General features: G+C 38.1%; 1 protein-coding gene across 12 annotated transcripts in view; it reads right to left on the bottom strand.

Moving 5' to 3' along the window:
- TASP1 (taspase 1) overlaps positions 1-15,465 on the bottom strand; it is a 273,636-nt gene that overhangs the window by 58,184 nt on the left and 199,987 nt on the right. For 5 of the 12 annotated variants that reach the window (XM_027118163.1, XM_027118169.1, XM_027118166.1 and 2 more), the window contains one exon: positions 10,135-10,208. In XM_027118163.1, coding sequence (XP_026973964.1) covers positions 10,135-10,208 — 74 coding nt within the window. The other 7 variants (XM_027118160.1, XM_027118162.1, XM_027118159.1 and 4 more) reach the window with 4 other exon arrangements.

Below are 15,465 nucleotides of genomic sequence, written 5' to 3'. Positions count from 1 at the left end.
GCTTTGGGGATAATTTTTTAAATCTATGACTTTATAGTTTATCCAGCTCATTCTCATTACTGGGAGTAGAGGCAACAGTCTCTTGTGACTTTCTTCATACTAATTGGAAGTCTTTTTCTCACTTCTTTTGGTAACTCCCTCTTGTGGACCTCATTTTTTTTAAATTAATTTATTTGGTTGCACCGGGTCTTAGTTGCGGCAGGCAGGCTCCTTAGTTGCGGCTCGTGGGCTTCTTAGCTGTGGCATGTGAACTCTTAGCTGCGGCATGCATGTGGGATCTAGTTCCCTGACCAGGAATTGAACCTGGGCCCCTGAATTGGGAGCGCAGAGTCTTAGCTGCTTCGCCACCAGGGAAGTCCCATGTACCTCATGTTTTATATTTAAGTCATCCACCCATGGCTTTCCTTGATACACATGTTAAGCCTATCAAAAAGCTCTCAGAAATCTCATCCGTGCTGTCCCTTGTACACAGACATTTACTGAGATTTTTTAAAAGCCCCAGAAACTATCTTCAAAAAAACAAAGCATGGGGCTTCCCTGGTGGCGCAGTGGTTGAGAGTCCGCCTGCCGATGCAGGGGACAGGGGTTCGTGCCCCGGTCCGGGAAGGTCCCACATGCCGCGGAGTGGCTGGGCCCGTGAGCCATGGCCGCTGAGCCTGCGCGTCAGGAGCCTGTGCTCCGCAACGGGAGAGGCCCCCGGACCCCAAAAAAAAAAAAAAAAAAAAAAAAAGGCATGGTAGATACTACATTTGGGGTTACAAAAATCCTACCAAAAACTGAACAGCAACATATATGCTTATTAATCTGCAATGTAGAATTTAGAATTTTGCAGATGGCAAGCAAATATCTAGGGAGGAAGGGCCATATATATACAATACCCATAATATATAAAGGACTTAACCAGGGTCCATTCATCTGTATTCAGACACATAAGACTTTGTTTCCTTGCTCCTATCAAGCCTGATCCCAGGAAGGACTTAAGGCAGAGTCAGGTTTTCTTACTCTCATCTTACACATGAGGCCTCTGAGATCAGAGAGGCACAACGACCACACTGAGTCACATAGTCTGCAAGGAGTGAAGGGGGAACCTAGGCTCCAGCTGCCTGGCACTGCATCCATTCCAATACTTGTTCATTTCAATTGCAAGAACTGATCAAATGTGCCATAATATAAAAGGGTGATGTTTTTAAAAACTTTTTATTTGAAAATAATTTCAAAATTACAGTTCAAGGGACACCCATACATCCTTTACCCAGGTTCACCCATTGCTAACATTTTGCTCCGTTTGCTTTGTAATGTGTTATCTATCTATCCACCTATCCACCCATCCATCCACATAATATTATTTTCTGAACCACTGAGAAGATATTGTAGAATTATGGCCCTTTACCTCCGAACACTTCAGTTTGTACTAAAAGTAAGAATATTTCCCTGCATACCACAGTACAGTTATAACAAGTACATTTTAAAATGATACAACATTTTCTACTATCTATATCCCATTTTGTAAATTGACCTAAAAATACATTTTTGGCATTTTTCCCCTCCCATATAGGATTCAGCCTAGGATCAGTTATTGCATATACTAGTTGTCACGACTCTTTAACATTGTTTAATCTGGAACATTTCCTCAGCCTTTGTCTTTTATGACATTGACATTTTTGAAGAATATAGTCCCCTTTTTCTTTCTTCCTAGAATGTTCTTCATTTTCAATTTGTCTGATGTTTCCTTGTGGTTAGATTCAGTCTGTGCACTTCCAGATGGGATACTGCAAAAGTGATGTTGTGTCTTTCTCAGGTTCTCACATCCAGAGGCATATGATATGTCCATCTGCCCCTCACTCACGACATTAGTTTTGATCACATGGTCAAGTTATTGCCTGGTTTCTCCAAAATATACTTATTATTTTCCCCTGTAACTAATAAGAATCTGTGAGGAAACACCTTACGACCACAAAATAGCCTGCTCCTCCTCAAGGATTAATTTTTATAACAGTATTTTCACTGTGTTATAAAAAATGACCTCTACATAGAAAAAGAAACCTAGGTTTCACTTATTATACCTGAATAAGTTCCATGCCAATGTTAACATCTGTTTTTATTATAGTAGTCCATACACACTGGGTGTTTATTAAAAACCATTCATTAACTGTCTGCTATCTTGGGTAGGATACAGGCAATCTGATTTTTATATCCAACTGGTATCAATGCCCTAATTTTGGTTCAATAAAAAGAAATCTCTTTAACTCATGCTACAGAAGGGGTTTAGAAATTAAATTAAGGGATACAACTACAAGAGCATTTTATTAAAAAAAAAAAAAGAAAGAAACTTATAAAAGAACCTACCTCTATTTATTCAAATTACATATGGATTCTGGTTATAATGATATTAGTTATTATCCAGCCTTTTTGAAGCAGTACAATTTTGAGGTGAACTTTAATTCAAGGTATTAACCTGGATTAAACATAGTTAGCTTATATAGAATGTTCAAATGGCCAGGTGGCTTTAGTTTCTGAGTTTGGTAACAAGTAGAAAGAAGGCAATTTTTGGAAAGCAGGGCAAATTAAAAACAAAAAAAAAACTTTTCAGAAGTAGTTTTTAAATTTAAAAAAATGTTGTTGTTTCAATTTTTGAAGAGGTCTTCTGGGACTTCCCTGGCGGTCCAGTGGTTAAGACTCCGTGTTTCCACTGCAGGGGGCATGGGTTCGATCCCTGGTCAGGGAACTAGGATCTTGCATGCCACATGGTACGGCCAAAAATAAAATAAAGTAAAATAAAATAAAGATGCCTTCTTTCTCATTTTGCTACTGTGGTTTGCAATATCATATGAGAGCATGTTTCACAAACCCATCATCATGCTTGAATGGGTATGCCACTAATTCAATAATTCTTTCACAGAAATCAGGAAACCAGGGGGTAGGCCAAAGGCTTACTCTCTTAAAAAGAATATAAACTTTGCTATAGCCCCTCTTTCCTCTTTTGAGCTCAGCTTGTCATCTATAACTTTGTCATACTTGCAATACAATAAAATTCCAGGCTTTATGACAGAAGAGATGTTTGTTTGTTTTTTATCAATAGAATTCAGCAACCAAAGCTTTAGTGTTTTGGGGTTTTTTTGTTTGGTTGGTTTTTTGGGGGAAAGCATTTGTTGCCACAGGCTCAAAGGAGGAAGAAAGGGAAAGGGATGAACTCTCTGCAAGGAAGGTCAAACACATAATTTACAAGTGAGGCAAGAGGAGCAGCTGTATCTGTTGGCCCATCAATACCAACAGCTGGAGAATTTACCAGCAATATGAAAACCACGTCCACCAGATGTCAAGCGATGCAACTGGAAGCCAAATATCTTTGGGCTTAAGGCAGGACTCTCCACTCTCTTTCCTCCCATATTTCATGTTAAATAGCAAGGTGTCTTCCACAGGCCACCAGCAGGGATAACAGGAACATTTCTGCAAACGGGACTTAATAACTTGACCGCTCCCACCAGACAGGTTTCAGACCAGCTCCACTATTGAAGTCCACCTCTTCCACGTTTTTTTGTTAAAAAGCAATTTTAGCCCAGATTCAACATGTCAAGGGTGAGAGAAACTTAACTGGCTGCAAGCTATTCTTGGGCAAGGATTCTTATGGCTTATCAGGCTTATTTTATATTTTGGAACCGTTTTGCAATTGGGAAAAAAAGAATGTTTTGAAAATATTTATTTAGAGAGCCACTTTTCCACTCTTTCTTTAAACCGGTGCTGTTCAGTATGGTAGCCAATAGCCACATGTGGCTATTCACATTTAAGCAAAATTTTAACTTCTGTTTCTCGGGCATACTCGCCACATTTCCAGTGCTCATTGCCACATGTGTCTAGTGGCTATCATATAGGAGGACACACTATAAATATAAATTATTTCCATCAACACAGAAAATTCTTTTAGATAATGTTGCTCTAAACCCATAAATCACTTTTATTTTATTTTATTTTTTTATACAGCAGGTTCTTATTGGTCATCAATTTTACACACATCAGGCTATACATGTCAATCCCAATCTCCCAATTCATCAGACCACCACCCTCAACCCCCGTCGCTTTCCCCACACGGTGTCCATACGTTTGTTCTCTACTTCAGTGTCTCAATTTCTGCCCTGCAAACCGGTTCATCTGTATCATTTTCTAGGTTCCACATATATGCATTAACACACGATATTTGTTTTTCTCTTTATGACTTACTTCACTCTGTATGACAATCTATAGATGCATCCACATCTCTACAAATGACCCAATTTCATTCCTTTTTATGGCGGAGTAATAGTCCATGGTATATATGTACCACATCTTCTTTATCCACTCGTCTGTTGATGGGCATTTGGATTGCTTCCATGACCTGGCTACTATAAATAGTGCTGCAGTGAACACTGGGGTGCATGTGTCTTTTTGAATTATGGTTTTCTCTGGGTATATGCCCAGTAGTGGGATTGCTGGGCATATGGTAATTCTATTTTTAGTTCTTTAAGGAACCTCCATACTGTTCTCCATAGTAGCTGTATCAATTTACATTCCCACCAACAGTGCAAGAGGGTTCCCTTTTCTCCACACCCTCTCCAGCATTTCTTGTTTGTAGATTTTCTGATGATGCCCATTTTAACTGGTGTGAGGTGATACCTCATTGCAGTTTTGACTTGCATTTCTCTAATAATTACTGATGTTGAGCAACTTTTCATGTGCTTCTTGGTCATCTGGATGTCTTCTTTGGAGAAATGTCTATTTAGGTCTTCTGCCCATTTTTGGATTGGGTTGTTTGTTTTTTTAATATTGAGCTGCATGAGCTGTTTATATATCTTGGATATTAATCCTTTGTCCATTGATTCTTTTGCAAATATTTTCTCCCATTCTAAGGGTTGCCTTTTCATCTTGTTTATGATTTCCTCTGCTGTGCAAAAGCTTTTAAGTTTCAATAGGTCCCATTTGTTTATTTTTGTTTTTATTTCCATTACTCTACGAGGTAGATCAAAAAATATCTTGCTGTGGTTTATGTCAAAGAGTGTTCTTCCTATGTTTTCCTCTAAGAGTTTTATAGTGTCTGGTCTCACATTTAGGTCTCTAAGCCATTTTCACTTTATTTTTGTGTATGGTGTTAGGGAGTACTCTAATTTCATTCTTTTACATGTAGCTTTTCCAGTATTCCCAGCACCACTTATTGAAGAGACTGTCTTTTCTCCATTGTATATCCTTGCCTCCTTTGTCATAGATTAGTTGACCATAGGTGCAAGGGTTTGTTTCTGGGCTTTCTATCTTGTTCCATTGATCTATATGTCTCTTTTAGTGCCAGTACCATATCGTCTTGATTACTGTAGCTTTGTAGTATACTCTGAAGTCAGGGAGTCTAATTCCTCAAGCTCCGTTTTTTTCCCTCAAGACTCCTGTGGCTATTTGGGGTCTTTTGTGTCTCCATTCAAATTTTAAGATTTTTTGTTCTAGTTCTGTAAAAAATGCAGTTGTTAATTTGATAGGGATTGCATTGAATCTGTACATGGCTTTGGGTAGTATAGTCATTTTCACAATATTGATTCTTCCTATCCAAGAACATGGTATAGCTCTCCATCTGTTTATGTCACTCTTAATTTCTTTCATCAGTGTTTTACAGTTTTCTGCATACAGGTCTTTTGTCTCCTTAGGTAGGTTTATTCCTAGGTATTTTATTCTTTTTGTTGCAGTAGTAAATGGGAGTGTTTCCTTAAATTCCCTTTCAGATTTTTCATCATTAGTGCATAGGAATGCAAGAGATTTCTGTGCATTAATTTTGTATCCTGCAACTTTACTAAATTCATTGCTTAGCTCTAGTAGTTTTCTGGTGGCATCTTTAGGATTCTCTATGTATAGTATCATGTCATCTGCAAACAGTGACAGTTTTACTTCTTTTTTTCCAATTTGTATTCCTTTATTTCTTTTTCTTCTCTGATTGCCGTGGCTAGGACTTCCAAAATAATGTTGAATAACAGTGGTGAGAGTGGACATCCTGGTCTTGTTCCTGATGTTAGAGGAAATAGTTTCAGTTTTTCACCATTGAGAATGATGTTTGCTGTGGGTTTGTTGTATATGGCCTTTGTTATGTTGAGGTAGGTTCCCTCTATGCCCAATTTCTGGAGAGCTTTTATCATAAATGGCTGTTGAATTTTGTCAAAAGCTTTTTCTGCATCTCTTGAGATGATCATATGATTTTTATTCTTCAGTTTGTCAATATGGTGTATCACATTGATTGATTTGCATATATTGAAGAATCCTTGCATCCCTGGGGTAAATCCCACTTGATCATGGTGTATGATCCTTTTAATGTGTTGTTGGATTCTGTTTGCTAGTATTTTGTTGAGGATTTTTCCATCTATGTTCATCAGTGATATTAGTCTGTACTTTTCCTTTTTTGTAGTATCATTGTCTGGTTTTGGTATCAGGGTGATGGTGGCCTCATAGAATGAGTTTGAAAGTGTTCCTTCCTCTGCAGTTTTCTGGAAGAGTTTGAGAAGGATGGGTGTTAGCTCTTCTCTAAATGTTTGATAGAATTCACCTGTGAAGCCATCTGGTCCTGGACTTTTGTCTGTTGGAAGATTTTTAATCACAGTTTCAATTTTATTACTTGTGATTGGTCTGTTCATATTTTGTATTTCTTCCTGGTTCAGTCTTGGAAGGTTATACCTTTCTAAGAATTTGTCCATTTCTTCCAGTTTGTCCATTTTATTGGTATAGAGGTGCTTGTAGTAGTCTCTTAGGATGCTTTGTATTTCTGCAGTTCTGTTGTAACTTCTCCTTCTTCATTTCTAATTTTATTGATTTGAGTCCTCTCTTGCTTTTTCTTGATGAGTCTGGCTAATGGTTTATCAATTTTGTGTATCTTCTCAAAGAACCAGCTTTTAGTTTTATGGATCTTTGCTATTGTTTTCTTTATTTCATTTATTTCTGCTCTGATCATTATGATTTCTTTCCTTCTGCTAACTTTGGGTTTTGTTTGTTCTTCTTTGTCCAGTTCCTTTAGGTGTAAGGTTAGATTGTTTGAGATTTTTCTTGCTTCTTGAGGTAGGCTTGTATTGCTATAAACTTCCCTCTTAGAACTGCTTTTGCTGCACCCCATAGGTTTTGCATCATCATGTTTTCATTGTCATTTGTCTCTAGGTATTTTCTGATTTCCTCTTTGATTTCTTCAGTGATCTCTTGGTTATTTAATAACGTATTGTTTAGCCTCCATGTGTTTGTGTTTTTTACGTTTTCTTCCCTGTAATAGATTTCTAATCTCATAGAGTTGTGGTCAGAAAAGATGCTTGATATGATTTCTATTTTCTTAAATTTACTGAGGCTTGATATGTGACCCAAGATGTGATCTATCCTGGAGAATGTTCCATGTGCACTTGAGAAGAAAGTGTAATCTGCTGTTTTCGGATGGAATGTCCTATAAATATCAATTAAATCTATCTGGTCTATTGTGTCATTTAAAGCTTGTGTTTCCTTATTAACTTTGTTTGGATGATGTGTCCATTGGTGTAAGTGAGGTGTTAGAGTCCCACACTATTATTGTGTTACTGTCAATTTCCTCTTTTATATCTGTTAGCAGTTGCCTTATGTATTGAGGTGCTCCTATGTTGGGTGCATATATATTTATAATTGTTATATCTTCTTCTTGGATTGATCCCTTGATCATTATGTAGTGTGCTTCCTTGTCTCTTGGAACATTCTTTATTTTAAAGTTTATTTTATCAGATACGAATACTGCTGCGCCAGCTTTCTTTTGATTTCCATTTGCATGAAATATCTTTTTCCATCCCCTCACTTTCAGTCTGTATGTGTCCCTAGGTCTGAAGTGGGTCTCTTGTAGACAGCATATATATGGGTCTTGTTTTTGTATTCATTCAGCGAGCCTGTGTCTTTTGGTTGGAGCATTTAATCCATTCACGTATAAGGTGATTATTGATATGTATGTTCCTATTACCATTTTCTTAATTGTTTTCACTTTGTTTTTGCAGGTCCTTTTCTTCTCTTGTGTTTCCCACTTAGAGAAGTTCCTTTAGCATTTGTTGTACAGCTGGTTTGGTGGTGCTGAATTCTCTTAGCTTTGGCCTGTCTGTAAAGCTTTTGATTTCTCCATCAAATCTGAATGAGATGCTTGCCAGGTAGAGTAATCTTGGTTGTAGCTTCTTCCCTTTCATCAGTTTAGGTATATCATGCCACTCCCTTCTGGCTTGTAGAGTTTCTGCTGAGAAATCAGCTGTTAACATTATGGGAGTTTCCTTGTATGTTATTTGTCATTTTTCCCTTGCTGCTTTCAATAATTTTTCTGTGTCTTTAATTTTTTTCAATTTGATTACTATGTGTCTTGGTATGTTTCCTCTTGGGTTTATCCTGCATGGGACTCTCTGCGCTCCCTGGACTTGGGTGGCTATTTCCTTTCCCATGTTAGGGAAGTTTTCGACTATAATCTCTTCAAATATTTTCTCGGGTCCTGTCTCTCTCTCCTCTCCTTCCGGAACCCCTATAATGCGAATGTTGTTGCGTTTAATGTTGTCCCAGAGGTCTCTTAGGCTGTCTTCATTTCTTTTCATTCTTTTTTCTTTATTCTGTTCCACAGCAGTGAATTCCAGCATTCTGTCTTCCAGGTCACTTATCCGTTCTTCTGCCTCAGTTATTCTGATATTGATTCCTTCTAGTGTAGTTTTCATTTCAGTGATTGTACTGTTCATCTCTGTTTGTTTGTTCTTTAATTCTTCTAGATCTTTGTTAAACATTTCTTGCATCTTCTCGATCTTTGCCTCCATTGTTTTTCCGAGGTCCTGGATCATCTTCAGTATCATTATTCTGCATTCTTTTTCTGGAAGGTTGCCTAGCTCCACTTCATTTAGTTTTTTTTTCTGGGGTTTTACCTTGTTCCTTCATCTGGTACATAGCCCTCTGCCTTTTCATCTTGTCTATCTTTCTGTGAATGTGGTTTTTGTTCCACAGGCTGAAGGACTGTAGGTCTTCTTGCTTCTGCTGTCTGCCCTCTGGTGGATGAGGCTATCTAAGAGGATTGTGGAAGTTTACTGATGGGAGGGACTGGTGGTGGGTAGAGCTGGCTGTTGCTCTAAATCACCTTTTTTAAATGAGCCATTATAATTCTTTTCTCTATGTACTATGGAACAAAGCTCTCGTACGCTGTCCTCACAAAGCCCTGTGATGCTACTACCTTGCTGGGTAATATTCAGAGGCCAGCGTGGATGGGTGTTATATGACCAATAAGCAAGAAGTTACCCTTTCTTACTTGTAGCCTCAATTTGTTAAGATCCCATCTCTATCAGACAGTGTACATCAGAAGTTTCCTTACTTGCATTTCCAAATGGGTAAAATAAATCATGTCCTTTGAAAGAGAGGCTTTACAGCTTTGTAATTGAGGTACTTTAATGCCAAGTAAACATCATATGCCACAGCTGTTCCTAAAAATTTTATGAACAAGAAGAACATGAGGCCAGTATAAAATGAATCCACAAATAATGTTTCTGACTCCCAGGCTCACCCCTCTTGAGTGCAGGGAAGCCCAGCGACTCAAGGGGCGCTGCGTGGACATTCTCTGTGAATGTTGTGACTCACTGAGGGATGAGGGCCTGGGATGCGTGGCACACGGGGCACAGACCTTTGACTCTGCCATGAGGATGCTGTGTCAGACCACACCGGAGCACGAGCCAGGTAGTCCTTGCAAGGACGCTGGGCATCTCTGCCCTCACACACGCAGGGTGTGGTCCAAGTGCTCAGCTAACTTTGCCTCGTTCCCCTTTAGCTATTCCCATCCTCCTTGCAAAATCACCCAGCCCTGCCAGCCATAAGCGGTACACCCATTTTCTCTTCCGAATCCCCAGTTTCTTCTTTTCCAATTATTCACAGTGGATGAAGAAGAACAAGATTATAAAAAAAGAATAAAAGGTTTGTCCTAATCTCCCCTGCTCCATCATCAAAAGCAAGAAAGATCTGCTAGTTTTCTTTGGGACCGTTAATTGTTCTTTATCAGATTCTCATAAAGATCACAGAGCTACCGCCCAGAGAGGCTGAAAAAAGTCCATTGTGTCCACTTGGCCGGTTAGAGGTTCACACAGTGGCTGCAAGGTTTTCCAATTATGCACCCGTTTTCCCACTTACCTTGGCCTTCCCATCCTGGGCTGACATATATCCAACACACATGCTCTCCGTCGTGTGGCTCCACAGAAATTCCACTGCCATGGAAGAGAACACAAATAGGCACATTCAGATCACAGATGGAAAATAAATCTCTGCTTTTTAATACAACAGTTAAAGATAGCTTTATATTTAACACACTCGGGCTCCCTACTTTCCATTCGCTCCTTCATAAATGTCAGGATGATTTAGTACTCAGAACTGTGTAATACCGTTTACTGTGAAATGAAAAATGTATTTCTTACTTGTCAAAACTTATGAGTATTACATGTAAAATAAATGCTCTTCTGTTTGAAACTTGTAACATTAAACAACACACATGCATGCACACACACTCATACATACAGTACACAATGATTTAGTAAATATAATATCCTATAACGTAGTTTCCTTTAAAACACACACACACACACACACACACACACACACACACACACACCCCAGGGTCTAGGTTTTCAAATACCATTCTCCATGAAAAGGAACCAGGATTCCTTGGAGAAATGTTGATTCCAAGGCTGGGGCAGAGAAAATATTAAATGAATCTGGAACATCTTTTTATGCCAGAAAATAAGGAAGTGCTCAAAGAATGAGGAGGACTTATCAAAAGGACCCAGGGTCAGCCTGCAGGAACTCACACTGACCATATCTGAGTCAATCTAAGTATCAAAATAAATAATGACAGTAAAGAATTAACACCACTGAACAAAATTAAAACCAACGAGCCCATACTAATGCAAACACATAAAGGAATAAATAAAATGGGGGAGAAGAGAAAGCAATTCCTTGTAGCAGAATGCCAACTAATAAATACAGAATAGAAAGCCATCACACTTCCTAAAACTAGGAGAATCTAAAGAGGAACAGGCTATTTACATAATCTCAGTGTGATCTCTCCACAAAATTCTTATGAAGTATAAAGGGGCAAAGTATAAGTTCACTGTGGAGAAACCCATGGACTCCACTTTAATCCAATGATGGAAGCCAACATCACCAATTAAGGGACAAATCAACACAATGTGCCCCCTGAGACTCACTGCCACTTCTGCGGTGTTCTTGCCAAAAATGCAGAACCAGAATTGCATGAGGAAACACCACACAAATCTGATATAGGAACACTACTAAATAACTGGCTTGAACTCTTCAAAAAATATCAAAGTCAAAAAATACAAAGAAAGTTGAGAAACTGTTCCCATTTAAAGGCATCCCAGGGACTTCCCTGGCAGTCCAGTGGTTTCACTGCCAAGGGCCTGGGTTCAATCCCTGGTCGGGGAACTAAGACCCCACAAGCTGTGTGGTGTGGCCAAAAAAAATTAAGAAAGAAGACAAAGGCAACATGACAACTAAAGGCAATGTGTCCTCCTGGGATGGAGCCTGGACGGGGACAGGCGGTGCTTGAAGGGACACAACTAATGGAGTTTGAAAATGGACTATGGATTAGGTAACAGTGTGGCATCAATATTAAATTCTGTGATTTTGACAACTATACTGTGATTATTTAGAAGAACAACCTTGTTCTTAAGAAATAAGCACTGAAGTATTAGGAGTAAAGACACCGGATCTCTCCACCTTGCTCTCAAGTCATTCAGAAAAAAAATGTACAAGAGTGTGTGTGTGTGTGTAAAGGGAAGAGGGAAGGAAGGAGGAAGCGGAGATGGAAAAACAAATGGAGGAAATGAAAATGAGTGAATCTGGGTAAAGAAATCATAGGTGTCCCTTGTACTGTTCTCAAAACTTCTCTGTAAGTTTGAAATTATATCTAAATTAAAAGTTACAGAAAGAAAAATACTGAGATACACACAAAGCTTTGTCACCTTCAAGTACTTACTTTCAAAATTCTAAGTTTTTTTAAAGGCATTTTTAAAGTTTTGATGCACTTCACAAAAATTTCAAAAGTCCCCAATAATAAAACTGCCTTGCTCAACACCAACCCTCTGGGTCCCAGGCCATCCATCTGTTTACATCTCCGAGCTAATTAAGCCTGAAGACAAGTGTGTGAGTTGAGACACAACTGTGGCTCAGCTAGACTCTGGTCCTAGACTCTGAAGGCTTTGCCAGACACATGGGGAAGAAAGAAGCAGAAGGGGCGACACTGAGTTCCTCAGAGTGGCTCATTCCCTCATCATTAATTAATTCTCAAACCTGCCAACCTGCTCCACAGACGCTCTGCTGATGAGTGCAGGAAAACAGCGTCACGCAATGAAGCAAGTTCTCTTTGCCAGATGTTTTTTCTTCCTAACACATCTGCTTTGAACTTCAAAAACCTTCAAGTCCAGAGCAAGGTCTGGGATATTCTGAATTGCCTAATAGAGCAAAGGCACTCAAGCCTTACTGAATTTCTCGAGTAGTGACAATGCTGTTGTATTTAAATACAAAGTTCAGGCATTTCTAACATTGTGATCTCTCCTTTCCCCAAGTATTAAGGTGGTAACTGCTCATGAATTAGCCAAGAAAAATACACGGAAATATATAGTCAATCTAATCATGAAAGGGAAGGATAAAAACACTGCACATTATTTTTTTAAGACACAATTTTGACAATTTCAAACTGCATTATTCTCTCTAAAAATAGAGCCTGCTTTAAGGAAATGTAACACGTGAAAAATTTAGACTTACAAAACAGGATAAACTGGGTGTGCTGATTGACCACATTAAATATTTTTTTATTGAAAGGTTTTCAATAAAGTTTCTAGATACAGAATTTAGGAGTTCTTAAAGAAAGTAACTCAATGTCTAGAAATTCAGTCTTCATTCACTCTTTTTACAAACAAACAAACAAAGGAGGTGCATGGTACTGATGCATTATTTTTTTTTTGAATTTTTGAATTTTATTTTTTTTATATACAGCAGGTTCTTATTAGTTATCCATTTTATACATATTAGTGTATACATGTCAATCTTAATCTCCCAATTCATCACACCACCACCACCACCCCGGCCACTTTCCCCCCTTGGTGTCCATATGTTTGTTCTCTACATGTGTCTCTATTTCTGCCCTGCAAACCAGTTCATCTGTACCATTTTTCTAGGTTCCACATATATGCATTAATATACGATATTTGTTTTTCTCTTTCTGACTTACATCACTCCGTATGACAGTCTCTAGATCCATCCACGTCTCTACAAATGACCCAATTTCGTTCCTTTTTATGGCTGAGTAATATTCCACTGTATATATGTACCACATCTTCTTTATCCATTCTACTATCAATGGGCATTTAGGTTGCTTCCATGACCTGGCCATTGTAAACAGCGCTGAAATGAACATTGGGGTGCATGTATCTTTTTTGAACTATGGTTTTCTCTGGGTATATGCCCAGTAGTGGGATTGCTGGGTCATATGGTAATTCTATTTTTAGTTTTTTAAGGAACCTCCATACTGTTCTCCATAGTGGCTGTATCAATTTACATTCCCACCAACAGGGCAAGAGGGTTCCCTTTTCTCCACACCCTCTCCACCATTTGTTGTTTGTAGATTTTCTGATGATGCCCATTCTAACTGGTGTGAGGTGATACCTCATTGTAGTTTTGATTGGCATTTCTCTAATAGTTAGTGATGTTGAGCAGCTTTTCATGTGTATTTTTAATACCAACAATTCAAATCAGTCACTCATTCAGGTTCAGACTTCAGAAACTCAGCAGGATTGTCTAAAATTTAAATTATAAAATGCTTTTGAAAAGAAATCTTATTTTATTTCTTTTAGTGTATGTCAACTCAATAATTTAATAAATTATTAATGAATAATTTATCAAATTATTTCTTGGTGGAGGACTTCAGGGAGGCAGGAGAGGAACTAACATTGAGAATCTATCATCCGCCAGGCACTGCCTTTCATAGTGGACCTCGGCAAAGCCTAGATGGGGAACCTGGGGCTCAGAGAAGGGAGGTAACATGGCTGAGGCCATCTGAGCAAGTGCAGAACCTAGGACTCAGACTGGACTTCTAGATTCTAAAACCTGTGATTCTCCATTGCTTTCTCACTCTGAAATCTACTCAGCTTGAAAAGGATTTAGAATCATACAGCATCAAACACAAACAGAACTCTTAAATATCTCTTAAAGTAAGCTTTTAAAACTATAACAAGACAATACATTTGACTAAATTAAAAATGTTTACAGTATTACCTTTTGCCATATGGGAAAAAAGTCAAGAGATGAGTGACAAGCTGGGGAAACATTTGCAATTCATATTACAGAAAAAGGACTAATTTTCTTAGTATATAAAGATCTGCTACAAATCAATAAGGAAAAGACAAATATCCAAAGAGAAAGCAAAAGGATATGAACAAAAGGGAATATGAATCACTCTAAAATGTGAAAATATGGTCTACATTTCTCCTACTAAAAGAAATGAAAATTAAAACTGCAAGAGATTCAACATTCAGGTTATCAGACACCAAAAGGTCAAAACAGCATTATGTTACCTGGGGGTAGAGGAAGGAGCACTCTCATATAATAACAGTGTGAGTATGACCATATGGAAATACATTCTTATAATTTGCAGTAGTTATGTTCCATAAATTCACCATAAACACTGAATTAGCAAATACTGAGCCACTGCTCCCAAGGGAAATACAGGGTTAGTTTCCTGCAAGCCTCTGGTCCCAGCATTTTCAATCGATAAGTAAACATATTTTATGTGTGTTTCTGATTAAAGACATCTTATTTAATATATGTTTTCATAACTAATTAATTTTATGCAGTATTTCTTTATAATAATACACTAGCCAAGAAGAGCTTAACATTTTCCTGACCCTGGATGACCTGCCCATGAATTTCTTTGGCTTTCAGCCTTACAATAATGCTGTCCCTCATGCTCTTTTTATCAGTTGTCATCTCATGAATCCTTAAGTTTTGCTACTTTTCCAGCTCAAATTTTTCCCCACTCTGTCCATGCCCACAAATGACTTGGGAAAGTGCCGGGAGTATTGATCTTTCAATTACTAGCAAATTTCAGAAAGTAAGAAAATTCACAAATATGAATCTGCAAATAATGAGGACAGACTCTTTTTCTCAAAATGACATACCCTTTGACCTAGCAATTCTACTTTTAGGTATTTAGTCTACAGATATGCCTTTACATGTACAAAATAACATCTTTACACAGAGATTCACTGAAGTAGTTCTAATTAGGAAGAAACTGGAAATAGCATGGTTGCCTTTTGGTGGGAGCATATATGAAGAACAATGGTACCCTATACAATGGAATACTATTCAAGTAATTAAGAACAAAGAGAAAGTTCTACATGGATCATATGTAACCATCCACACTAAATGTTTTTTCAAACTTTTTGCCAT

The sequence above is a fragment of the Aethalodelphis obliquidens genome, unplaced genomic scaffold (assembly GCF_003676395.1).
Source record: "Aethalodelphis obliquidens isolate GAN/ISIS:26980383/991018 unplaced genomic scaffold, ASM367639v1 scaffold18, whole genome shotgun sequence".
Classification (NCBI taxonomy): domain Eukaryota; kingdom Metazoa; phylum Chordata; class Mammalia; order Artiodactyla; family Delphinidae; genus Aethalodelphis; species Aethalodelphis obliquidens.
This window is presented reverse-complemented; position numbering and strand designations above follow the sequence as displayed.